The sequence below is a fragment of the Ostrinia nubilalis genome, chromosome 6, assembly GCF_963855985.1.
Source record: "Ostrinia nubilalis chromosome 6, ilOstNubi1.1, whole genome shotgun sequence".
In the NCBI taxonomy this organism is placed as follows: domain Eukaryota; kingdom Metazoa; phylum Arthropoda; class Insecta; order Lepidoptera; family Crambidae; genus Ostrinia; species Ostrinia nubilalis.
The window spans coordinates 10,841,827-10,868,222 of record NC_087093.1 but is presented as its reverse complement, the minus strand read 5'-3'; the positions used below and the strand labels follow the sequence as shown (position 1 = coordinate 10,868,222).

General features: G+C 36.2%; 1 protein-coding gene across 4 annotated transcripts in view; it reads right to left on the bottom strand.

Annotated features, from left to right (window-relative positions):
- The window catches only part of LOC135072618 (dachshund homolog 2), a 160,341-nt gene extending 143,457 nt beyond the window's left edge, over positions 1-16,884 (bottom strand). For 2 of the 4 annotated variants that reach the window (XM_063966615.1, XM_063966616.1), the window contains exon 1: positions 16,290-16,884. In XM_063966615.1, coding sequence (XP_063822685.1) covers positions 16,290-16,855 — 566 coding nt within the window. In that variant the 5' untranslated portion in view covers positions 16,856-16,884. The remainder of the gene's footprint in view (positions 1-16,289) is intronic. The other 2 variants (XM_063966617.1, XM_063966618.1) reach the window with 1 other exon arrangement.
- Positions 16,885-26,396: the final 9,512 nt, after the last annotated feature.

The window sequence follows — 26,396 nt, the reverse complement described above, 5'->3', positions numbered from 1 at the left end:
GTAAAAAACTCGCCGAGCGCGTGTCGACAGAGCATTACCTAATAAAGGAGTATTTATTGCTCGCTATGGGTAGTAAAAATATTGGTATGGATTTAAAAACAACGTTAAGCTACCAGTATTTACATATTTGATTCGCTTTTTTCATTAATTCATGACTATTAAAAATTACTCGATTGTCGGTTCTTTTTGAAGAGGATGCTTATTGATCCATCCCTCTCGAAAAGGGAAAAAATATGGCTGTCAAATTAAAACAAAATTAACAGCGAGTCAATTACTTCCGAAACAAAATGAGGTATGTCTGTTATAAAATATGCGAGCCAAGGGTTGGCGAATTTCTTTCCAGCTCTGTACATTTATTTAATTAATTACATTCTTATGTTTGGGGGCCGTCCGAATGTCCGGATACTTAGAATACTTTTTTGGCGTGCCCGACTCGGACTGGTCGATAAAATGTGGCTCTGTATAATGATATTCGCCGAATGGGATCCACATTGACAAATTGAGTAATGTGTTTTTCTGAACAGCTGGAAAATTACCTCTAATCACTATTACTAAAACCTTTGGTACTAGTAGCTACTCTTATGATTGTCAGTAGAACAAGGTCAAGTTTCTGAAGACTAAAATAATCTAGGTAGGTACCTAGTACAGATTCAAACTGACATCTCTCTAAGTATTTGCCATTGAACTAGGATTGAGTATACTTATTAAACTCTACAAAACTTAAAATAAACTAAAGTGTGGACTATATCTACACTGCAATTACAGAAAAAAGATTTGAGCATGAGAAATGTGAAACGTATGCTTTCTGTTCCGACTAAAATTAAAAGAACACAGACGCAAATTTGATTAGGGTCCAACACAAAACATGAAAGCAGACGTATATTTACAAATATAGTGAAATTAAAAAGTGCAGATTGGAAGGGGTCATATTACGAGTCACTTCGCAACAATTTCGCTTGTAATTATGTTAGTCTCTCAAAAATAGGGTTGGTTTGTTGCCTTCGACGAAATTAGAAGTGGCATTTGATTTATTAATTATTATTTCTGACATTCTAAATCATTTTATACAATGAAATTATAATGAACCTCAACCAATACTGAATGTAGGTATTGATACTATGAATACTCTTAAAACAAAAAAATCTATTTTAAAAGACTAAAGAATAGACTAGAACATTTTAGACAGAAAAAATATCTAAAGCTCTACCGAAATTTAACTGCCCAAAAATATTGAAGAAGTCGACAAACATTGGGTCACACTGTAGCGAGCAATTTGGACGTGTCGAATCGATTCGCAGCTCTACTACCCGCCCAGTGCTAAAAACACGCACAAAAATAGAAAAAAATAAAAGTGCAAAATCATATCGCTGTTACATCTCGAATGGGTCTTTTTTATTTCAATTTTCGAGGGTTCGGTAAACGTTCGGTACGAACTCTATTATTCGGGTCCCGTTCGATTGTGACGTAAGCATATTCGACACTCAAAGCCCGTTTGTTATTAGAGTAATAATGTATAACATAACGTATTCATATCTGTTATCTGAATGAATGCCAATTTCAAGCACTTTGTATTCGTGAGGTATAAAAATACGTATCATCGTTTTTTTTTTTCGTTATGGCTTTATTTACTGAGTATAATTAATAAAATATGTTTTCGTTGCACAACATTATTTATTACTGTAAAATAGGGTAACAGAGTTGAACTACATTCAATAACTGAATCAGTATGTATAATTGTACTTACTAGTTATATTTGTTGCCCGTTTTTCAATCTAAAATACACATTTCATGAACAACTTCATAAAATAATAATGTCTAGACCAGAAGATCATTCAAAGATTACTCAACCGGAGAACTTAAAACTAATCGTAGCATTAAATACGTCCAAGTCACGCACAAGTAAAGTAATAATCTGGTAAAACTCAGTAACAAAAACGATTTATTATTCCTTTCTTAACATCGTATTACGTCAGTTTCTATTTACCTCAAAATGTTTCATTTGCATAATAGCTTTTTTTCCCGCCATTACTATTTACGTTAATATTCTGATTCGTTATAACTGGGGTCGCACGCACATAAAACATAAAGACAATCTGTATGTGGTGGCCATTTATGTAAATAAATCCACGATACTCTGCTATTATGAAAATTGTACAAACGGGAGTGGTTCATATTTACATTTTTGTTTAGGCGTGGCATGAATCCAGGAAATAGTATAATTTAGTCACAGCGATGAAATTACTTTTATTACTAAACAAACATGGTCGTGCCAGAACGCTTTCTACATTCAAACTTAGAATTATGTTTTAATTAAATAAGCGCTTTTTAAAATCCGCATCCCAAAAGGTACAAGAGCGCAAACATAATAACAATTTCAGTTCATTTAATCAACAAAACATCAGAAAGCGATAAGCTCTATTAAGAGTCCGATAGAATTTCTCATTTCATTCGTCTTAAGTCGTCAGAACGGAGTGCGGCCGTCGTCGGTGGTGTTATTAACGCGTCCAAATAATTACAGGGCACATCAATCAGAGGCATATGCAGATAGAGCGTTTTGTGCGAGTCAGCGCGCAGTCGGCCCACTGTGCAACCCTTTCTTTGATATCTAAAATGATATTTCGAATGGATTTATTAAAACACTTTTGTAATTGTAGTGTAGTGATGGGATGTGTGTATCGATGACACATTACGACTATAATTTATAGGCACTTTTATCGCCAATATGTTTTACTGCCGTAGATTGTATTTTTTACAACTTCGCAATGTTATTGTACTAACTTTATTATGATTACATAGTAACAGGTAACAGGCGGTAAAGGCAGACGAGACTGATCAGTCAGTTGTAGGGTGGGGTCACACTATCGATAAAGCGTAACCCAACGAACCTTTTCCACGATTCACCTCAGTATACAATGATTGGCATATTTCGTGTAGAACGCCTCAAATTGACCGCAATTAAAAGAACAATGACGAGTTTCAATTCCCCAAACCTAATTTCCGACGATGCAAACGTGTAACTAACCGAAATATAACGCTTTTATAAATAAATTAACCGCGTTTTAATTTACTTACAGCGACGTCTTGTTTTGTCCGTTTGTTGGTGTAACTTTAATATACATTTTGGTATTAGGTATAGGTAGTCATTCATTAATTTTCTTTAAAAAATGCTTAAGTTGATTTTTCTTTCTCTCTCGAATAAGAAAAAGAAATGTATGGTTGGTGGTTTTACAGACAGATAAGTTGCCTATTAGACTCTCTCGACTGAGAGGTTCTTAGTTGAATTCCCAAATGAGTTGCGATTTGTATGTACTTCAAATATAGAAGTTATTGATGAGTTGTACTTAGGGCATGCATTATTCGTTCGATATTGGTATTCGAATATTTCGAATACTAAAATTTATGGTATTCGAATACTTCGAATAAAACGATTTTTTCGAATACTGCTATTTTCAATATAATGTAAATTAAAAGAAACACTTTTTTGTCCATAATCAATTTAATAAGGAATTTGCTTAATACAATCATCTAACTTCAATAACTACTTGAAAAATAAAAGGCTGCTATCGAAGGTATCGCGAGATCGAATCAGAAATGAGGAGATCCGTAAACGAACTTAAGTCGCTGACATAGCCCGACGGATTAGCAAGCTGAAGTGGCAATGGGCAGGGCACATAGTACGCAGAACTGACGGCCGATGGGGCAGAAAGGTCCTGGAATGGAGGCCGCGTACCGGAAAACGCAGCGTGGGACGTCCACCTACAAGGTGGACCGACGACATCGTAAAGGTAGCAGGGAAGCGCTGGACGCAGGCCGCTACCAATCGATCAACATGGAAAGCATTGGGGGAGGCCTATGTTCAGCAGTGGACGTCCTATGGCTGAAATGATGATGATGATGATGATGATGATCGAAGGTATTCGAAAATATACTGTTCAAACGAATAAAGCCCCACATCGGTGATCTGATACCTGAACACCAATTTGGTTTCCGGGAAAGAGACTCCACAACTGAACAGGTCCACAGAACCATAAACATCATCTCAGAAGCACTAGAAAAGAAACAATACTGCTCAGCTGCGTTCTTGGACATAAGTCAAGCTTTCGACAAGGTCTGGCATAAAGGGCTCTTGTACAAACTGAAACAGAACCTCCCATGTCCGTTCTACGAAATATTTAGGTCGTATTTGAAAGACAGATGCTTTGAAGTCAGATCTGGAGACTCTTGTTCTGCCCTATGCAACATAACGTCCGGTATACCCCAGGGTAGTGTCTTGGGGCCCGTGCTATACCTATTGTTTACCGCAGACCTGCCAACAACTGCACATACATTCACAGGAACCTTTTCTGACGACACGGTAACATTGGAAACACACGACGATCCAGTTACGGCCTCACTCTATCTCCAGAAAAGCCTGACGGCTTTCTTGGAGATAGAGTGAGGCGTATTAAAGCGAACGGAGAAAAATCTGTGCATGTTCATGTAACCTTCACTCTCAGAAGAAACTCCTGCCCATCGGTTAAACTTAATGGTATCCAAATACCTCAGGCTGAGCCGCTGAGGACGTTAGGTATCTGAGCTGGCACTTGGACCGCAGGCTAACCTGGAGAAAGCATGGACAAAGAGGAAGCACCTAGATGTCAAACTAAGAAACATGGTGTGGCTTGTCGGAGTCCAGTCACAGCTGAACACTAGTAGCAAAATGATGGTCTACAAAACTATCCTTAAACCTATCTGGACCTACGGGATACAGCTGTGGGGAACAGCTGCCAACTCCAATCTCGACATAATCGAGCGCTTCCAGACAAAAGCTATACGTTTGATTTACCAAATCCCGTGGTATATCAGCAACAGGCTCATCTATCAGGATCAGGACTTGCCATTGCCCACAGTCAGAGAGGAAATAAAGAGCCACACACTCCGCTACAAGGATAAACTTTCAAATCATCCAAACTCATCAGTTCAACAACTCATGACCATTGAAGGCTTCCTATTCAGCAGACTGCAAAGAGCTAGTGTCAGGAGTCTCCTTAGTAGATTCCAGGACAGTTGAGAAACCATGACCACTGAGGGCAACTGAGTCACTGGACTCCTGCTGATTTACTTACGAACAAAAAATCTGATTACAACAGGACATAATTACACCATAACACTAGCACCATCGGAAACCATATGCCTGGCACTTTAACCTTTTTCGCGAATATTGGTTGGCACTTGAAGGGATATCTGCGATAGCGCGCACTTGTCCATTCATCTAACCTTACCGCTAACTTCTTGCCTGCAGTTTTAATAGTTTTAAGTTTTATTAAGTAGTTTGCGGTCAGATATTTTTACAAGTTTATAATAGGAAAGTCGTATTCGTATTGTTCGAAAAGACCGAATAATTATATAGATGCTATTCGAATAGTAAATGTGGCGAATATCCGAATAATATGGATATCCGGATATCCGAATTGCATGCCCTAGTTGTACTTCAAATATAGAAGTTATATTGATCCTCTAATCTAGTTGCGTAATCAAACCGTGTACAATAATAACCATCGCTTAACAAAATCTTCCGACTGCAACGTAATGACTACTCTAATCTTTGAAAATAATAAATTAGCATTTGGCCCTGACGAAGCGATGTGGTCACCGCTATTGGGGCACGCGTCAATGTAGACTGACATCTTTACCCATCATCATCACATTACATGACCGCAAGTTCATAAGTACCCACAGATCACCCCCACCCCGACAAAGTAAACCTAAACACCAACGCAATAAAGCCCACTTCATCCAACACGACCCATTTGAAACGAATCGCTATTAGCTATTGATGTTACTCTGTCTTTGAAAGCAGCCTAATTAAGTTTTTTTACGCTATAGAAATTTATTATTGATTGACAGATGGCGCTAGCGGCGACTTAAAATGGATAAGTTACTTAGAATACGATTATTGATTATTCTACATCGAATGTTTATTAATATTTTAGATATGACAGGCGCATTTAAGCTATTTGAGAAACATTTTTAGTTTCTCTATTCATATTGTTCATACGATAATACACTTATTGGTCCGTAACTAAAAGATTATTGTTTTCTTCAACAATATTTTCGAATAGGTAGTGTTTTATTATGGTAGCAAATCCTAAATTAACAAAAATAAGAATATCCCAACTTAATATTATAAATGCGAAAGTAACTCTGTCTGTCTGTCTGTTACGCTTTCCCGCTTAAACCTCGCAACCGATTTTGATTAAATTTGGCATAGAGATAGTTTGAGTCCCGGGAAAGAACATAGGATAGTTTTTATCCCGGTTTTTGAAACAGGGACGCGCGCGATAAAGTTTTTCTGTGACAGACAAAATTCCACGCGGGCGAAGCCGCGGGCGGAAAGCTAGTTATTAATACTTATTAAATCCTGTGGTTTGAGCACCCGGACTAGAATGCCAGCTGCAGCTGCGGGTTTGATTTTTGCTAGGGACAAGAGTTTTTACATTTATTTAGGTTTATCTCTATTTAGATACGAGTTTGATTATCTAGCCTAGCAGCCATAGCAAAAGCTGTGCTTAATCTGGGGGTGTGATAATAGATATAAATTAAAAAAAATGTGTTAATGACATGATTGTTATGCAAAATGCATTCGGTCAACAGCCGATGGTCATAATGACGCGGGTGACGTGTGCCGCACGACAACGCGTGAGAGCATCGCAGACGGAATCATAAAGAATCCATCAACATCAGCGCAACTCTGATCACGAAATCCGCCATCAATCATAAACATCCGAAAGGATTAAAATCTACGTTGCACCTTCTCGAGTACCCTTGTTTTTCTCTAACCCGTAAATACTGAGGGGCGTAAGTATCGCCGAGGGGCGGTAAATATTATCAGGGGGATGAGAGGGGGGTGGGGGCACTATCCCTTATCGCGAGCGTTACCCTCGGCGGCCGCTAGACCGCCAAAATGTGGGGCAAATCGATTCCTCTGCCCCATTTTTGTGCATCTGGACCACTATCGATTTTCCACATGCATTCCGGAATCGATATCAAAGTGGAAACCGCGCGCTGTTGTTACGATTAATTATCTACGTTTCGATTTAAATTGCATATTAAAATATAGTACGTAGCATACAATTTAATACGACAAGCGATATTGCATATTACTTTGTGCCAAATATTTTCCATTTACAAACAAATAACAAGTTGCATTACGCTTACAGATGTACATGATTATATTAGCTTTACTAAAAATGGAAACTTGATAATTTCATTTATAGTAGCACTAGTAACTGCTACGAAATCACTTTTACACAAACAGCACTTAATCGTTTCTTGTTTTAAGTGAAATAATGGCGTATTAAACTATGATTTACACTTCGGGCCCATAAAGGTTCTACAAAGTAATTTGATTGCGTCGATTATTGTCCCTTGAAATGTGTCCGAGGACGAAATGTATTTTATATTAGTTGTAAATTAATTTTAATTGGATTGAAGCGCGCGGTCCTGGCCTTCGCGCCAACCTTGAAAAAATAAAATGGTATGTATCTTTTGCATACAGACCTCGGTCCGCCACATAAACATTTTGTTTAAAAACATTTAAAAGCGTCAAAACACATTACAATCATATATTACGTTATCTTTTTAAAGTTGTTTAAGTACCTCACAAAATATTAACGAACGAAACAGACATAGAGATTTCATGCCCAAACCCTTGATTAATTTCATAATTTTGATTAGTTTCGTCATCAGACGGCATGAGTCATGATGCAAAGAGCTTTGGTATCACGATGATAAAAGACGATCTCTATCTAGAGACTGATTTTCAATCATTCAAAGACAGCTCTACAAATATAAATCTCTGTCAAACAGTTGATTTTAGTAACTTTGTGACGAGTTTTGTCATAAAAATCGTGAGCTTTTTTTATTGGCAAAAGCTTTAAAGCTCTGGTGTAGGTTGAACCACTATATCTTCAAGAAAAGTATTTATACTGATATTAAGACTAATTAGAAACCTTTGGGATGTCTATCAACACCAACATTGTATAAAATACAATCTGATTAAAAATAAGACAATTCGTTCGTAAAACCATAAAACGCAATTTACTATCTTTTAACTTTCAACCTCCGCACATTTGATACTCGCCTGATACTCGCCTACTACGGGTTTTATTGATTCCTTTTAAATTGTTGCAAATGTTTTATTGGCTTTTATTATAAACCGTATATCAGCGTTTAACGAGCAGGGCCGAGGCTTAAGTAGCCCTTATCTCATTTTGTTGCTTTGTTGTAAACGTTGCGATTTGTTTGCGTGCTGGTGCTAACCCAGGAACGTTGACTTGCCAGGCAAATTGGCCTATCTCCATAATGCTAGTACAGACTATCTGTGGGATCGGCAAGATTACCTTTGTGATTAGGAAAACAGACTTGTACTCCTTCAAAATTTTAATTTAAAGTAGTCCAAGCAACTCAAACTTAAAACTGTTATAGAGATATAGTAAAGCTTCTTATTTACAGTCTTGATTTTGTAAATGGATCTTTTAAAGTCAACGAATTCACAAAATTAACTTCATAATTAATAAAAATATTAATTACATTCACAAAATCAGGAAGATAGTGCAATTTGTGTAATGATGTATGTTTTACATTATAATTTCTTGGATACAAAACAAAAATGTCACTCATTGATTGTTAATCTAGAATAAAAAAAAACTATAATGATCAGTCTCAGTCATGTGTGCCAGAATTTTCTTTGTTCGGTTGACAGTAATTCAGTGCAGATTGAAGAAAAAACAAATGATCAATTAAAAGATCTACAATCAATGTGGTATAAAGGTTATAAGACAAATACGAGACGCCGTTTAGCCGGTAATCAAGAGACACTAAAATAACTGTTTACTGATGAGAAGCTGCTATCAACAGCGTTAGACAATTAAATTTGTTAGAACGAATCGATACGGGATCATGGGAAACGCCGGCAAAACCGCTTCAATGGTATCAGTTTGTGAATTAGCTAATTGTGCGAAAGATTTTTCTTGTCGCCACTGTCGAGACGTTGATTTAAATAATAACTCTATCGGCCATGTTCCCGAACAATGGTACAAGTTAAGCGACTACTGTCAGCAAACACTAATTTCTTAAACTTGCTAGATTTCAAGAGATAATATCTACAACTTTATGCCTGCTATATAACAAAATATACAAAACCTTGTGTACAGTTAGCACATCAGATTATATTTTTTTGTTGCAAAATATAACTATTATAACTTACTAGCTTTTGCCCGCGGCTTCACCAGCGTGAAATTTAGTTTGTCACAGATCGTCATAAATTATTATAACCTATATGTTATTTTGGGTTATAAACAATAATACTGTAAAGTTTCATCAAAATCCGTTCAGTAATTTTTACGTGAAAGAGTAACAAACATGTTAACATCCAAACATCCACGCATACTTTCGCATTTATAATATTAGTAGGATATACAAAACCTTGTAAAGTTAGCACACACATTTTTTTTTGTGAAATATAACTATTATAACTTATAGATTATTGTACCTTGTAACGTTAACTCTACCCGTGAATGTTTAAATATTAGTTTTAAAAATCCAGTATGTTATTTTTTGTGCTTGAAACAAACGTAATAAGATTTGAATTGAAAAAAAAAATACAATGAATATTGTGCATTTCGTTTTCTCAATAAAAAAATGTAGAGTTCTTGTTTCCACACTACTTTAAAATTAAACAAGGCAAGGCTTATTTTTGATTTATGGTCTGCTCACCTGTTTATATTGTTACCGTTCATAATTTTTATTGATCATCGAACTGTGCGCAATCAATAAAACATAATTTTCTTTTAATTGTTAAGATATTATTTCTCTGGCAATTAATGTCAGATGAGATTCACACAATAGCGAGCTGCGCGCGGCAAAAAAGACATTCCCGTATTTCCGCCTACCATTGTCTTAATACTTATCTGCATTGGATTAATAACCATGCATATAGCTTTGTGTACAGCTAGAAAAAAAAGCATTTTCTCTTTAGAACGCAAACTACGTGTTGAAACAATTGAATAATGACGCATGCTTGAATGATTCATTTGTATTTTTAATTAACCGTAATACCTATATTCCATGTTAATAAAAACTTAATCCAAAATTAAATTATGTTTTTATTACTATGGATAGATATCTAACCCTTTCCAGCAGGAGCCGTTAATAAATCAGACTAGTTGCAATAATGAACTCTATTCATCCATAATGTTATCCCCTGTTAGAAATAATCCAAGTACCTATGAAGAAAACAAACTTTTTATCCTCCGATCTGATTTTGTTGACCTTACAGCTAAGCTTAACTAGAACAGCGTCTAATCCATCATTTTCTCGCAGCATTTATACGTCTGTAACAGTTCATCTCATGATAAACGGCAATGACTCCTTCTTCTGGCTATAATTAAACATGATTAGAGCTCAACACATGGTGAGCTGCAATTATAAGATGTTACAACGGCTACCGGCGCTACGCTACACGCCATGCGATAGTTTCTATCAACCATTCAATAACTACATTACACGGAAGCGAATATTAAACGAGCTCGTTATTTCATTGTCGCTTTTTGCTAATCGTGTGCCGTTGACCGTGACGTCTTCGCTGAGACAGCATGGAGGCGTGCAAGCATCACCCGCCCGAGTCCCCAAATGCTGGCACTTGTGGGAAGGAAACGCACCGAATCCATTCAAATCTACAGTCATGAATGAACCGAATGCGAAAGAGATGGCAGGGGCGACAGCCTGGAGGTGCAAGCGGGACGCAATTTCAATAGTACGCGAAACGGAAATAGAGACCGAGATAATTCCGTCTAGCCGGAGGGATTCCCTCGTGTCACTTGTGTGCGTTTTTCGAATTGTACGGAGGTTTCCGAATGTCGGTGTGCGTTCCGAGTGGAGGGTCTGCTCGGCTCGGCTCATTCTTTCCTTCCGAGGCGCCGAGTGCTCCCCAGCTACTTGTTGATCAATCGTAATAAATTGCCTCCGTGATATTCCCATTGTGAACAGTTTGTCGCTTTACTGCCTCAAAGGAAATTGCGTTTCCTTGAGACACTCGAGTTTATTTGTCACTTGGGTGGAAAAGCGGATTGTCGGGACTTGAGACGGCTGTGACATTTATATTGTGTATTTCGTGAAGTACTTAATATGTTATGAATTATAGGACAACCGAAAATACTTTTGAAAAATTGGTAATAATGTAGCATCGGCTAGCGCTATATTAAACTCCGCTAATCCGCATGCAAATGATACTAAAGACTTCTCCAAAAACTTGTTCTGCTGTAGAAAGTTAGTGACACCTCTTTAGCATAGGCCTTATAAAAAACGTCATAGAAATCTTAATCCCACCCACTTAGTTTTAGAAATCTATCTTCCAACATGAACATTCGACTTAATGATTTCGTAATGAATGTGTCAGTAGACCATTTGTAATATTGCAACTGCAATAGCAATTGAAAATTAATAACATTACTAGAAAACAAGCAAAAACAAACGGCAAAATACACATTACGAGCCCCTCGTGTAGCGCAGGCAATGATGCGCTAACATTGCAACACGGATTTGCGTATCTGCAAATAACTTGAGTATCGGTGAAGCGGTTTGCGGAAATCTAGAAAGTTCAGTTACACTGTTGTGCACTATATTCGAATTTGATGCGACTCGCGGACGGATAGGTATAAAGAAAAACCTTGACGAGACTGATTTACAAATAACCGACTTATCTACATGTATTTATGTTCTATATTCAGCAACAGTTAATCAATATAATAACAAATACGTAATAACGTTTAATGCTACCTATTTTATTATTACTTAAAACAAAATCCATACAAGTATACACTTTATAGTACAACTTACTAAAGTAACCTAATTGTTTCTTAGCTCAATCAATAGGTACCATCAACACACCCACACTTTATGTTATCTAGTCAACTTATTTGCAGTAATATCCTTCTTTATAATATCATTCATCAAGTAAAATCTGAATATTTTATAGAAAATCACCAAAAACACAAGTATGTAGAGTCTCTACATTACCATGTAGTGAAATAACAATAAGATAACTTTAGATCCTAACGTTGCTCCAAACAATATTGCCAATATAGTGTCCAACGTTGCACAAAACTATATTGGGTCACCTACCCAAATCTTTATAACATTTTTCTAAAGTAAAAATGATGTAGAGGACTGTTCAAATACTTCAAATGTGCATTATCGGTGTCATCGGCAGCGCGTCTCAGGCGCCGCATTGCGGTGTCTTGGTTTAATATTTCAATGAGGACCACCGCTTGGAGCCGCGCCAATGCCAGTCGGACACCGGCCGGTACTCCGCGGGCCCACTAAGAGACGCATGTCGTAAGCCACATTTATTGCATTAACCGCCATCTATGATTATCAGATAAATCCTACTTCCTAATAAATGTGTGTTATACTTTCATGCAAAAACTACTGAACGGATTCTGATAAAACTATCATATCATTGTTTATACATCAGGATAACAAGAAAGTTATAATTTTTAACGATATTAACCAAATCAAACGATAAGGGTCTTTCTACCACAAACTGAATTTCACGCAGAAAAAGTCGCGGGCAAAAGCTAGTTACTAATCATTTTTCATTATACTCTACTAGTCCAACAACAAAGGACTTCTTTTGGCGCCATCTATCTATAGCCATCGACATCTTAATACTACTTGAAATATTCCTTGAAACGAGCAAAGTAAGTAGTAGATACAACAAAGTTCTTGGTATCGATTTAGTTGATGTAACAACCATTGTAGGTTTAATAATGATACCCATATTTTTATGAATAGGTATATCTTATATCACCGTTACCTACTTACGTTCTAATTTCAGTAGGTATTGGCTTAAGTTAGTAAAATACGTGTAAATAAGTACTTGCAATGACGTCTACCTACGCCTTTCACTGATAACGAACTTAGAACTAAATAATAAAAGCTTAATAGAAATTCCTTCCTAATCCTTCAATTAATAATTAGAAGATGATCACTTATCGATACATTTTCTTCCCACACTACAAACTACCTACCTGCCTTAAAATCGTAGACGGCTGGATTTTAAAGCTATTAAAATGTAGGATCTACTATGTATTGTATCTAACTTTAGAATGTAGAGTGTTTGATATATTTTATAAAACATCACAAGTTCTTAAACCAGTATTCCTACCTGTTTAAAATTTATCTGTTAAAAGTAATTTTAATATTCCTACAAAATGATTCTAAGTTTACATTTATCATCGATCACTAGACTAGAGAGTGTCAAAATAAAATTATTTAAAAGCGCTTCTTATTAGTACTGCTTATAATTGATCAAAATAATGATCCAAATGAATTAATTATAATCTAGAAAGTTGTGAGGGTAATTGACATACAACTGTCGTTTACGTCGGTAATATTTATCACGGACATTTTAAGTAAAAGTATCAACGGACAATTTTAAATACTGTCGTGTGTGTAACGCTTAAAGAAACTGGAAACACAAAAAATGTACAAGGTTCCGACACACCTACCGGCTCTACAAAGGTAATGAGGCAGTTATTTCAGTGCTTTGTTTATTTACAAAATATCAATCCGTTTGAAGGCGGACCATCAAAATGAGTCGTAAAACTGAAAATTCCATAAAAAGTCGTGTTGATGACCTCCGTAATTGAACATCGCTCTTTGTAGCAGAGACAATGGACGGCACCCTGGCTCTACCATCGATTTGTAAAAAAAACCTTCATTGACGCTTAATACATTTTTAAAATAAATCATCCAGGCTTTTTTAGATTATACGCCGTCAGAATATCAACCCAAGACTAGTATTAGTTACTTCTAAATGGTCCTAGAGATATTATTATTGATTTAGCTCATTGAAGCTTTAAATCGTCCGCCACTAATTTGAGATCTGATGAAACCGGTATGTAACATTCAATATCGTTGGGTATGTAAATGTTGTATGTAAGGATGGTAATAATAAAAATACAGGCGAATGCAAGCTGCACATTATAATGTCGACTAATAAAAGAGTTAGAGAAATAAGTCAGTCACACCAGCCCGTTCCGTTCTCGGCTCGGCCGGTAACCCGATCCGCACTCGTTTATCTGCTGTCGAGCAATTATTGAAGCGTGAAAAGGAGCGTCCTCCTATTTATTTACAGCGTTTTGTAATGCGGGCGTTCAGTTTTTAAAAAATATCGCATTTCCTAGTATGCCCGACGGCGTCATATCGGCGGTTTTAATTGACATTTAGGAAACAGATTAATATTCAAAATAAAACCATTTATCTCAGATCGGATCATGCAAATGTGCGCTTTAAAACATTATTTTCGGCTGCCCTAATTGTAAACGCACATACAGAAATAGTACCTATACTTATTTCTGTTACAAATATTCCTTCAACCAATCACAATTTAAAACATTTATTAACGAAATATAATTCTGTATTTTTAACAAACGCGTTAATAGGTATAGCAATGTAAAGCCCGTTGGCATTGAGTGCCTATTAATGAAATATTAATTTAATTTAATTAATAATGCATTTTAATTATCGTGTGCAATAACTCTTCTTTGTATTTTGTACAGCTCTAACTCAAATTACTCCAAACGAAACAGAAATGTAAATGTACCAAGAAATATTTTTTCAAACCGGAAAATAACAAATACAAATATCTACCTACTTTGGTCGAAAAAAAAAACAACAAAAGGAACTGTGTTGATGGCATTAGCGGAATCGCAATGGCGGAAAAATGCCAATACATATTAACTTGATTGAAAGACCGCCGGCTTCGAATGTTTCTTTTTTTCCGTTGAATTGATAAAATGTGTTTTAGAAGTTATATTTTTTAACAACTTGAACAAAGGAATACGTTTCTGCAACGGCAAGATTTTTAAACATGAGATGTTTTTAATGAAAAACTTTCCAATTTTAACATTGCAACTATAGTAGGTTATTCATTGAAATGTTTATTAAAAATGTTACTGAAAAATATTTTTAATTACTACTAGCTATTAATTATTCAGTTCATATAATAACAAACAAACCAAATTAATCGGGAAGGTACAAAAAAAATAATTCGTCCACGTAGCTATCTAGAAGGACAGCTCTACATTTTAAAAATATTTTTTAATAAACATACCGTTTGAAATACAGCAAGTGTGAAGTAAACATTTTCAGTTAATTGCACAAATAAATTGTTTTATACAATCTGTAAAATGTTATTAGACGTAAAAACTAAATTTTAATTATTTTATACCGGTACTTCCATTTTTAATACGATTGTTTCAGGAATTTACTAACCACAAATCTTGATATGAGTCAATATTTAAAAAAGTTCTTCGTTTTAATATTACAGGTCGATGCAGAACAAACTTTTTAACTATTTCGGCAGAGGAGGCGAGAGATATAAAAAATGGATGACATCATGAATCATGTGTAATATTAATGCCTTCGCGATAATGAGCAATGATTTCATGAAGCCAAACAAAAATCTGAGTCAGGCAAGCTCAACGAGCGGGGCCCGGGACACCGTTTCCGCTCGCCAATAAACAGGCATTAAATGAACAAACACAAAGCGTCAAAATGTGAAAAAAATTAAAGATTACGCGTCCCCAGCGCACACTTCCGCGGACATTACATTTTTAAAATCGCATTCGAGCACCGCGATATAGGCCTACAGCGCATGGCGCTCCCACAACAAAACAAGATTTTTTAATCTAACTTTAGCGTTTGTAAAAATTACTATTTAAAAATTTACGAGTTGGCCGCTAATTAACAGAGATTTAACCCTTCCGTCGCCGAAGCCCACTTGAATATTTAACCCGGTGGAAATATTTGGCGCGTATTAAAATGTTAAAAATTAATGATGCGCTCGGCTCTCCCTACAGAGCTGTAAACTCGCGCTCTCACTTGATGACCTGCTCTGGTCTCCTTCCTTGTCTTGCGGTGTAGTAATAGCAACTCGATTACGCTTAATTAGATTGTGTTGCGTAAATATTGTATTATTCACTAAAACATTCCGGAAAAATGTAGAGTCACGCGAAAACATTATGTACCAAACGGATTAATAAGTAAATAATATGTAACTTAAGACAAAAAAACACAAAAACTAACACTGCAAACAAAAATCCAAGAAAGAAAAGAGTTTTGAACGTCACAACAGTAACTCGCGGCCGGATCTGCGACGGAACAAGCGGGTAGAGTCGAAGGTAACAGAACTGATCAAACGGAACACATTCACACGGAGGTTTGTTTTTGTTGGCAACACGTACCTTGCTGTAGTGCAGTCCCTGTAGAGTACGTCGAAGTCCTTGCAGGAGAGCAGCTTGCAGCGGTTGACGCCCGGCTGGATGGCGCCCAGCCCGCGGAGGATGCGCACCTGTTCCACATTGCACACCAGCGGCACTATGTCCAGTCTCTTTAGCTTCGTGTACACCGTGTGCAGCCCTCCGACGAGGTGCTTCAAGAACAGTTCGAAAGCCTGCGGTAGGCATAGCATCGTGTCACCCTGAATGATAAACGCGGCAACTTTCTGCCCACGATAGTCTACCAGCTTGCACTCGTTGGCCGACGGGTCGGAGGTGGAGATCGGCGGCGGGCTGCCGTACCGCGGCGGCCCGTGGTGGTGGGCCGCCGCCATCAGCTCGAGGGGCGAGTGGTGCATCATCTGCAGCGAGCCCAGCAGGCCCAGGCCCGGCGGCGGCAGCGGCAGGCGAGGCGCCAGCAGCTGCGGCGGGCTCAGGCCCCGCGCCGGCGACGCCGCCTTCACCCTCGGCGAGCCCCCGGAGGAGCCGCTCACCTCGCTCGCGGTCGACGCTGAGTCCACGGCGGACTCCATACTCGAAAGGTACTGACTACGCGCACATCACACGCCCGTCGCGCGCGCCGTTCCGCGCAACAATAAATAAAAAGCCGGAGGAAAACGAGGGCGCGGCCGCGTGCGCGCGCCCGCCCCGGCGCCCGCGTGCCATTGGTCCGCCGCCGTTCCGAGTTTAATTTGATTGGGCGCCGACGCCGTCGCGGAGTCTCCGCCCTTTTTTCGTTGCGTTCCGATCCAAGCGCGCGAAGAAACGTTCCTGTTTCTTTTGGGTGTTGTGTGGAGCGGCCGCGCGGCCGGGGGTGTATTGATAAGAATGTCACCGGCAATCAATATGAGCCTAGAACGCCGCGGCCCGCATTTAGACGCGCCACGCTTACTACGCTACGTACGACTGAGTTTATTACTACAGTTTGTACTACGCAGCTGAATTGAACATACAAAACTAATCAGAAAGTTTCATTATTAAGATACTATTACTTTCTTATTAATAAACTTTGTATGAATAAACAATATTTAAAGTTTAAAGGTCCTACAATAACTTTTCTCACTTTGCACAAACTTTGCAAGTTGCGGAAATAGAAGTAGGTTACTAGGGTAAGTAAACTAAGCACGAAGTTTTAGTACATTATGAAGGGGTTAACAGTTAATTAGTATAATTAACGTAGACTGCTTATTATTTAGTATACGTATTATACTTATTAAATTAGCTTTATTGGTGCATTTTTAAAGTTTATTGATAAGTTACAAAAAAGGAATACAAAGTTACAATGGAGCTTCAACTAGATTTTATAACTTTTTTATAAAAAAGTTTCAGTTTTATAAATTGGTTGAATTATTTTTTTAGTAATCCCCTATTTAGTTTTTAATATGAAAATTGGTTACCTTAATTAATATTAATACCTTATAAATAGGTATCTATTAAAAAAAATAGGTAATAAAAAAATATATTCATTTGATGACTTTAAGATAGTAGAAAATTGAAAATATAGAGACACAATATAATAACGACAAACCATGATTAATTGATCTTAAAAAATAATAATTCTAAGGTACAATATACATATTAGTATATCTGTTTAAGTAAACAAAAATAAACGAGCCTAAGAAAAACATAAATTACTTTTTTTTAATAATGTAGTGAGCACAAGGAAAATTAAATAAAACCCTGATGCTAAAATTTAATAAAAGCTCTACATATCTACTTCAAAAATGTTTTAAATAAGTTGATTAGTTTGCTTTAATAATAATTGTAAATCAGCTAATGTGTTATTATATGATATTATGTCATCGTTTATGAAATTTACTCGGAACTACGTTATTTTATTTAGCTTTTTAATTCTATTTCAGTTTTTCGTTGTTTTAAAGTACCTACCGACAAACAGTAAGAAGTTTATTTAAAAATAATCTATTACCAAAAGTAAAAATTAATTTTTAAAAGAAATGTAGAGCTTCATAGTTACATTGTTTCTTTATTTAGTAGTATATTATCTAATTAATAAATACTCTACTTACAATAAGTGTAAGTAGAGTACCTAATAATTAAATAAATATTATTTAATTATTAGACAATATACGAAATACAGACCGTTAAAAACGATGTTATATTATGAATAAACAAACTCGAATATTTTTTAAGAATCTTTTTTTTTTCATTTATTTATTCAGGCCTCTTGATAGGTTCGCGTCTAATAACTCTAGCTTTGTTTTAATTTAAATAATAAGCACGTACTTGCAAAAAATGTGCTTCCTTTTCAAATCTAAAAAAAACTAAAGGGTTGCAAGTGTTGAAACAATACCCATCTCAATGGTATTCAACCAAGTAAGCTACTTCCCGTCTCCACACCACGTTGTTTTTTCAACCGTTGCCGTCGAATACTGCAAGCGAAAACAAACCTTATGTTAAACATAATAAGTTACCCTTATTTTTTGGAGGCTAAGCTCTGGTATCACTGAAGAGGTGTACCCAAGGTTCATTGTTGAGTTACTTTTGTGAAATAGCTCTCACATAAGAAGCAATATTGTACTTTCTTGTCAATACACTATTCAGTTTTCTTAAGATATTTTATAAAAGTGTTTTTATCAACATTGTTAGGTATTACTTCTTAAACTCTACATTGTTATAAAAACAAAAACCAAGTGTTGCAATATAAATTAACGTAACCTTTGATAGCTTTTCTTTTATGGAATAAAGGGGTAAAAGTAATGTGTTTTACTTCAATAGACAGGTAATATTTATTTTATTTAAAAAGTACATTTAACATTCTAATATGACAAGTTAATTACAGGCCAGTGAGTGCCAATGATTTGTAACTCTAATTTATTCCCTATTTTTAGGGTTCTGTAAGCACCTCTAGAAAACCAGATAGAGTCAAATGCTCACTTGATGAATAGACAAGATGACATTGGGTTTTAGGGGTCCGATTTAGCCACAGTGGAGGGCCAGTTAGCATTATAAAAAAAACTGTAAAAAAACTAACCTATCTACAATTTCACTTACTTTATTGTTTAAATTATAGGTAATATTAAAATGAGTGATTCTTTTTTCATTGTAAAACTCTAGAAATTATTTAATACGATAAAATCACATAAAATTACGGAACTCTACACGCAAGTATAACTCGGACTTTCCGTTTTTATTTCATCATATTGCGACATGAATATTATTGTATTTTTCAAACATTTAACCACAAGTAACTGGTAGGAAACACAGCAATCATTATCCATCATATTTCAAAGATAAAATGACATGTATCCACAAGGCGAGGAATTAAGCACAAAGAGTCGCTTATCTCTATTTACTGAAACACTAATTCATAATGCCTTGAAATCTTTCCAAGTGGGTATTAAAGTGGTTTTTATAACGTAAATAACCTTTTTAATGACGTATTACATTCTTAAGGGGAATACGATATTTTAAACGAACTGAAGATACTGGCAGCAAATAATTTTTAGTTAAAAGACTAAAGCGTAAGAGACAGCTGTTCAGACAGTAATATTTCACAAGTAAGAAACGAAATCGTAAAATAGATAGATCTGCTGATTAATAGAACGTATTATTTTATTCGGGTTTGTGTTTTATTGCTACAAATATAGAAAAACAATTAACTGTTCAGTTCTTAAACTATCTTGATGGCTCGTTGCATTTCAAATAACTGATCAAACGTTACGATTACAAAGATTTATTTAGATGTGAATTATTGGATAGATACGATTTCGTTCGGCAAAATATTTTTCTTAGTAATTGATTTATCGTTTTGTCTTCATTTAAGATTAGACAGCTCGACAAACAAACGTGCGTGTCACACGCTAGTAGAAAATGAAGAATTTATTCACTGACAAGACATCTTTATGATCATTGCAGCAAGAATTTTGTTTTCTTTTGTTAAGTAACTTGTACAGTTTAATTGAAGACATGTTCAGTAAACCTTCAGTCAAAATTTTTGGGCAATAATACTAATTCACTTTTCATAATGATGTCGTAATAACTGATAATTATTTGCTGGGAGACTGATATTAAAATCGAGAAAGATAATTATGTTATTTTAAGGATTGAGACCGAATTTTTGGGTTGAAATAAGCTGATTTTGAACCGGTTTGAATTTTCGTTTTTACTCAAAACTGGTTTGTAGTCCCTGGGTTACACTACACCATCTTGCTTTAACTATAACAAACTTCAAGTCTGTCAAACTCGATACAAAAACACAAATTATAGTCATAGTTACGGTTAAAGTTAAAAAGATGCAACTCAGTCGAGTTTCGACCTAACACCAACTTTTGTTCAAAAATTGATCCTTAATTAAAACAACAGGAGATATAAGTACTTCATCACGATTGTAATGGTCTATTCGCCTTAATAATGTTATTATCTGCTCATAAAGCGCGGAATATTTTACCGAGTAGATAATCTCGACTTCCAAGTAACACACAAACAAATCAGCTGGTACCCACCTACTATCTCTGTGATGTCTAGTTGGGTAATATAATAGGTAAAATAAATTACCGGAACTAAGTGAAATGGATAGTCTATACGTACAGCTACCAGGTAATTTGACCAGCATTGAAAGTAAAAATACGTCACAATACGCGATATACGCGAATAAAAAATGGTTTACTGTAATGGATGGAACTTCTTGTTCTTATAACAGAGTTTTTCAGTAGGTGTTTAGGTTCATACCTGACTATTAAGTATAGCTGTACCTACAAAGTTACTTGAAATTATTAAATCGTTTTATTTAAAACGTAAGCCTATCAAAGCCTGAGGATTTCAAAGAGTTTTTTAACAAAATAATTCGTAAGATTTGTATTATTAAATAAAAATCTAAGGTGAGGTTACCATTTCGTAATATGCTATCAATGACATAATCTTTTGTTTAACGATTTTAGCCCCATAATCGAGGTATCCTTCTACAAAACCAGACACATACAAACACAATCCAGACGCATCCATTACAAATCATTTCCAATGATAAAGAATCGGCCGTCACACGTTCCCGGGCGAAAAGTTTAAAAAATAATTCGAGTGGATAGCCCGCAAAAAGTATCGGAAATAAATGGGGTTTCCCTCGCAATATATCGGGCTCAACATTCCAGTCTGCTGCAGACTGCACCTCGTTAAACTTTATTTTTATATTAAAACGCGTAACTTGCATCAGTATTCATCGGACCGGTGTAATCCCCACTGTGGAACGATTCGTAGATAAATAGTTATTGCAAGTGTCATTGAAGGCGAAGTCAATTAATACATATGTAACTTTATTTTGTTTTCAGGAGCAATTTGTGATGTTGATATCGTTGAAGACTTAAAATAACATTAATTTCATACTGTGGTGGTTAGAAGACTACGAATGAAGAGCAGTATAAGTTTCAAGAGGCACTTTTATTTGGTTTTTCACGATTTCACTTATAAACCCCCAAAAGTGTAGAGTTAAGAGGGCCTAAACGCCATAACATGTTAACAGCATTGTCGTGTCTCGGACCGGAGGTAAGATAGCCAGTTCCTCTGTGGTTGAGGATTCGAGGTGAAGCTCGCTTCCACCTTCGGTCTGGACATAACTTTCCATCATGTGAGATGCAGGCCAAAGGCTTCCTCATTGTGGATAAACAAAAACAATTCACCTGAATTTTGACAATAATCTTTGTGTAGGTTGAGCTAGATAGAAGCAGCGGTCAGAAGCTAGTAATGTTTACGAACTATGCATGCATTTAAAAAGCCTAACATGTATACTTTACCTAAAGACACGTCACTCATCCACGGACTTAGGTTCACCGCGTAGGCCTTTGTGAAGTCATGTCAGGTAAGCAAGTTTTTGTTCTGAAAATAGTCAGAGTTGACCACCGCAGTGACTGACTTGAAAGGGACCTCGCTCAAAGGCTGAAAGCCATTCAGGCAACTTGCGTGGTCGGGATACAAGTCTCTTCACTGTCGGTTTGAAAAAATACTTTTTAGGGTTCCGTAACCTAAAGGGACAGGACCATAGGACTCTATTAAATTTCTTTTGCTATCCTGTGTTTCTCTATGTCAGTGGTATCCTATCTCATTAGTAAAGGGGATAGTTTTAAATATTGACTTTATTAGGGCTAATGTATAAACGTAAAGCAGTAAGAAACGGGTCTTAAAACGCGACGTTTATTCATGAGTTACATTATGTACTCATGGCTTGACGTTTCGGCTGCGATGCTGCAGCCGTGGTCACAAGCAGATTGGCCGTTAGCGGCGTGGTCCGTTCGGGTGGGCTTGAAAATTTTCAAATAACCTCATATTGTCATTTGTTACACTACCACAGATGTTACCACACCACGACACACAACACTCTCAGTAGTAGTTCTCACTGTTTATTTTAGTTAAAATGGAACGTGAAAGTTTAAAATCTTACAATGTATAAACATTTGGTTAGGTACTGTTCGCTCTACAAAAGTACCTAGGTAGTTAATCTAAATTAAAATGCATAGCATTCAATTTTGTCGGAATACGGAATTAGGAACCTTATACAACGCAAGTTGCGTGCAAATAAAGTGCGACTCGAACTTGGCCCATTTTTCATATTTTCTCCTGTAATCTTGACAATCCTATCAACAGTACATATTAAACCTTCCAGTTATTAATTATAAAATGTCATAAGATATGTAAGTTTAATTACGTGTGGAATTAACCGAATGAAATAATATTTATTATATTTCGTTATTACTAGTTTATATTTAATTTATAATGATACTTGCTTATGTTCGTAAATCATTTTTATTTAATTAAAAAATAATATTTTCAATAAAGATTAAATATTGTAATATCCAAATGTATACGGTAAGCATTTGTCATATTAATTTTACTTTGATTGATAGCAGAAAATATCAAATTAATATTTCCGTCTTGCTTATTAGGCTTTACACGAATTTATTGTATTGAAGACCGATTTTACGCAGTAATTGCGAATTGAGCTGCAAACTTGTAATATCGGCAACATACTAATTATTAAATTATGTAGCTCACGATATCTATGCTTTGCTTAGTGGACTGACACCGTGTTCTAATATTTTTTTATTTTCATGCAGTCAACTATCAAATAAAGTACGTATATTATAAATCCCAACGTAATAACCGAATTGCTTTGCTTCTAGGCACAGCCTGTGGAAATGCAGTAAATAATGCATCGTAGATATCCCCGTGCGAACGCGTTTCATACATTTAGTGCGGGTGGCGTGTGAAATTAAATTTGTGTACAATGCTAGCTGCCGTTGCCCTGCTAACTAATTTATAATATCATTCACTAGGCTCGCTGTAACTGGTGTCAGGCACACTTGTAGTTAAAATAGTGCCTAGGATATTCTACAATACAAATACTATTAAATTGTACTCTATATTTAACCCTTTCAATCACCACGTTAACGTGTGAGAAGCAACAGTTACTTTATAGATCACTGATCAAGTTAATAACGTATTAGAAAAGCACTAGCGATCAATTGAAAGCTGTTCAAGAAAACAGTTAAAATTAGGTCAGTTCTCACTATTTATTTATTGCAGCAGTTTTGACTTTCCCTTGGAAGTCAGGAGTAACTTGGAATGTCTTGAAATGTGATCATTGTCTTTAAATTCGATTTATAAGTACCTACCTATTATTTAAATATTCTATACAAATAAAGAAATTTTGACTTTGACTTTGACTAAAAGCCAGTGGTGATTGTAGAGTCAACAGCAAGTTATCATTTTTGTAAATGACACCTACACATTTCAACTACATTAGATACCGCTGCGTCTAGCTGAATAAGCCGTTGTCTGTACAGAGTACATCATCTTCTTTCATAGCAGATTAAGTAAGATAGTTAAGAACGTGGAGTGGACCAAAGGGAAACCACAGACTGAAACCTATTACTATAAACGGTGTCTACACTCTTGGAAAGCCGAAAAACTGACTAGCCAAATATTTGATGCTTTATACTTTTTGTAATTCTCACAACTATATGGTGTATATTCACCTGGTACACTGTCAACTGAATACGATTGGGCTCGAGGTTCATACAAGTGTGACCAGCAGAAAAGGCTCTACGAGTATACCTTTTATGCCTTAGCGTGTGTAATTGCGCAAAGCTACAAAAGAGGCGTCACTACCGCAATCCATTTAATGTGGTGTTTGCTCGGATCCGACTCGAGGTGTCGAGTGCCAGCTTTGATACGGCGCTTTGATGTAAAAGTCATGCTCTCCCTTCAACCCGGCTCTAATATTGACATGGTCTTCACGGCGCCGCGACACCTTATTCTGGAACTGAAATAAATGTAACTACTTATGCAGATCAGGAATTAATTGCAATAAATCCTTCAAATACGACATTAGATCATACCTAATGACCAACAATACTAAACCTACTATTCAGTTGTTGTCTTTTGAAACACTTTTCCGAGGTTTTCCTCTACATCTATGCGAGCGCTTTCAATATGACAAACTGCATAAATGTGTAGGCACATCCACCAACGCTTATGTACAGATTTCTCGTAATACTAGCATTGTACTCGTATTGTATTGCACGAAGACGTTTTAGTGTATGTCAATAAAGCTTCAAATACAAATCAATTGCTGAAAGCTTAGTTAATTAGGAACTGGTCAAACAATTTTCGAATTTCAAAACATTTCCCGGTTCCAATTTATTCATATTCCCAATCTTTAGGGTAATGTGGTTTGACAGATAAATGAGTGTGGATGGTGAAGTGTTTTACTACAAAACAAAGTATTATGCAAACACATATTTATAGAACGGTAATAGATAGTCACTAAACCGTAAGTACCGTAACATTAGAGCTCTATCCAGCCTAGACCAAAGAGTTCCAGACCGTCCCAGAATAGTCTCACCACACTCGTACCAAAGGGCAACTTTTATTACTTTTTCCAGTTTTCATCACTTCACGCTCGGTCTGTGTTTTGATTCAGTGGCTGTGTAATGCGGCGCGGTGCATTTATTTTGCACTCTCCTCATACCTTTGCCAGTTATTCTGCTTTTGAAGTCAAAGCCCTTTTGATTTTGCGGGGCGGCTTAGCGCTGACCGCACCTATGAATGTAACTTTTCACCGTGAATAGTCCCTCGCACACCCCAGATTTTTCACAAAGCTGCTGAAGGTACAGTGACGTAAGCGTCGCCGAAAACTGAAAACGATGAAGTGGTTACTTCTCAAAACTAATAACATCTAACTTTGCTTACAACATAATACTTATACATATTCGCAGAATTTAAATATTAACAGCGCATGAAAAATTACTATTTCAAACGCCCACTGATTTTTCAGTGTCTGCTTTTATTTAGTTTTTAGTTAATTTGCGAATTTAAATAACTTAAAAGAGATTCACAAAAATAAAATCACTTACCTTGTTCAGCTCTACATTTCAACTCTTCTAAAGAGACAATACAAAAATAACTAAGGTAGTTTCTAGGAAAACTTGTAACTTACCCTCCCAGCCTATCCAGTCAATCCATAAATCTTCCAGGTGTCCAGTGAAAATAGTTATTATGAACATAATATTGTAGTTGTTACTATAATAATCTAAGCAAAAATCAGTCAAGCATATCTCCGAGACTTCAAGACACCCCATACTTAGGCTGATAACACACCGCCGGCGACGGTGGCGACACATAATGGAAATAGATGAAAAATTATTCCCACTCGCGCGTATTGACTCTACACGCATTGACAGCGCGTGATGCGTCGCGCCCCGGATGCGGTAGGGTTGGTCAGGAAAGAAAATTTCAAATGCTTTGATTACAGATTTTCTTTTCTTTGCGATAATATGTATTAAGATACTGTCATTGGAAACTGAGCAACAATATTTAGTAAAGTTAAGTAAAACAACTTATTCCTTTCCTGACTCTGGGTAAAGTGCACTGTAGTTAATTAAATAGGTGTATAAAACGTAGCGTATCGATGGGTAAATATATGTATGTATATTTTTTGTGAAATAATAACGCATTTTACATTTATTGTTCTTGTTGATAATGTCCACTTTTGGAATGGAACAGTGCTAAGTATAATAATTATCACTTTTTACGTTTTTAAGAACGAGTACAGAAACGTTTTAGAAA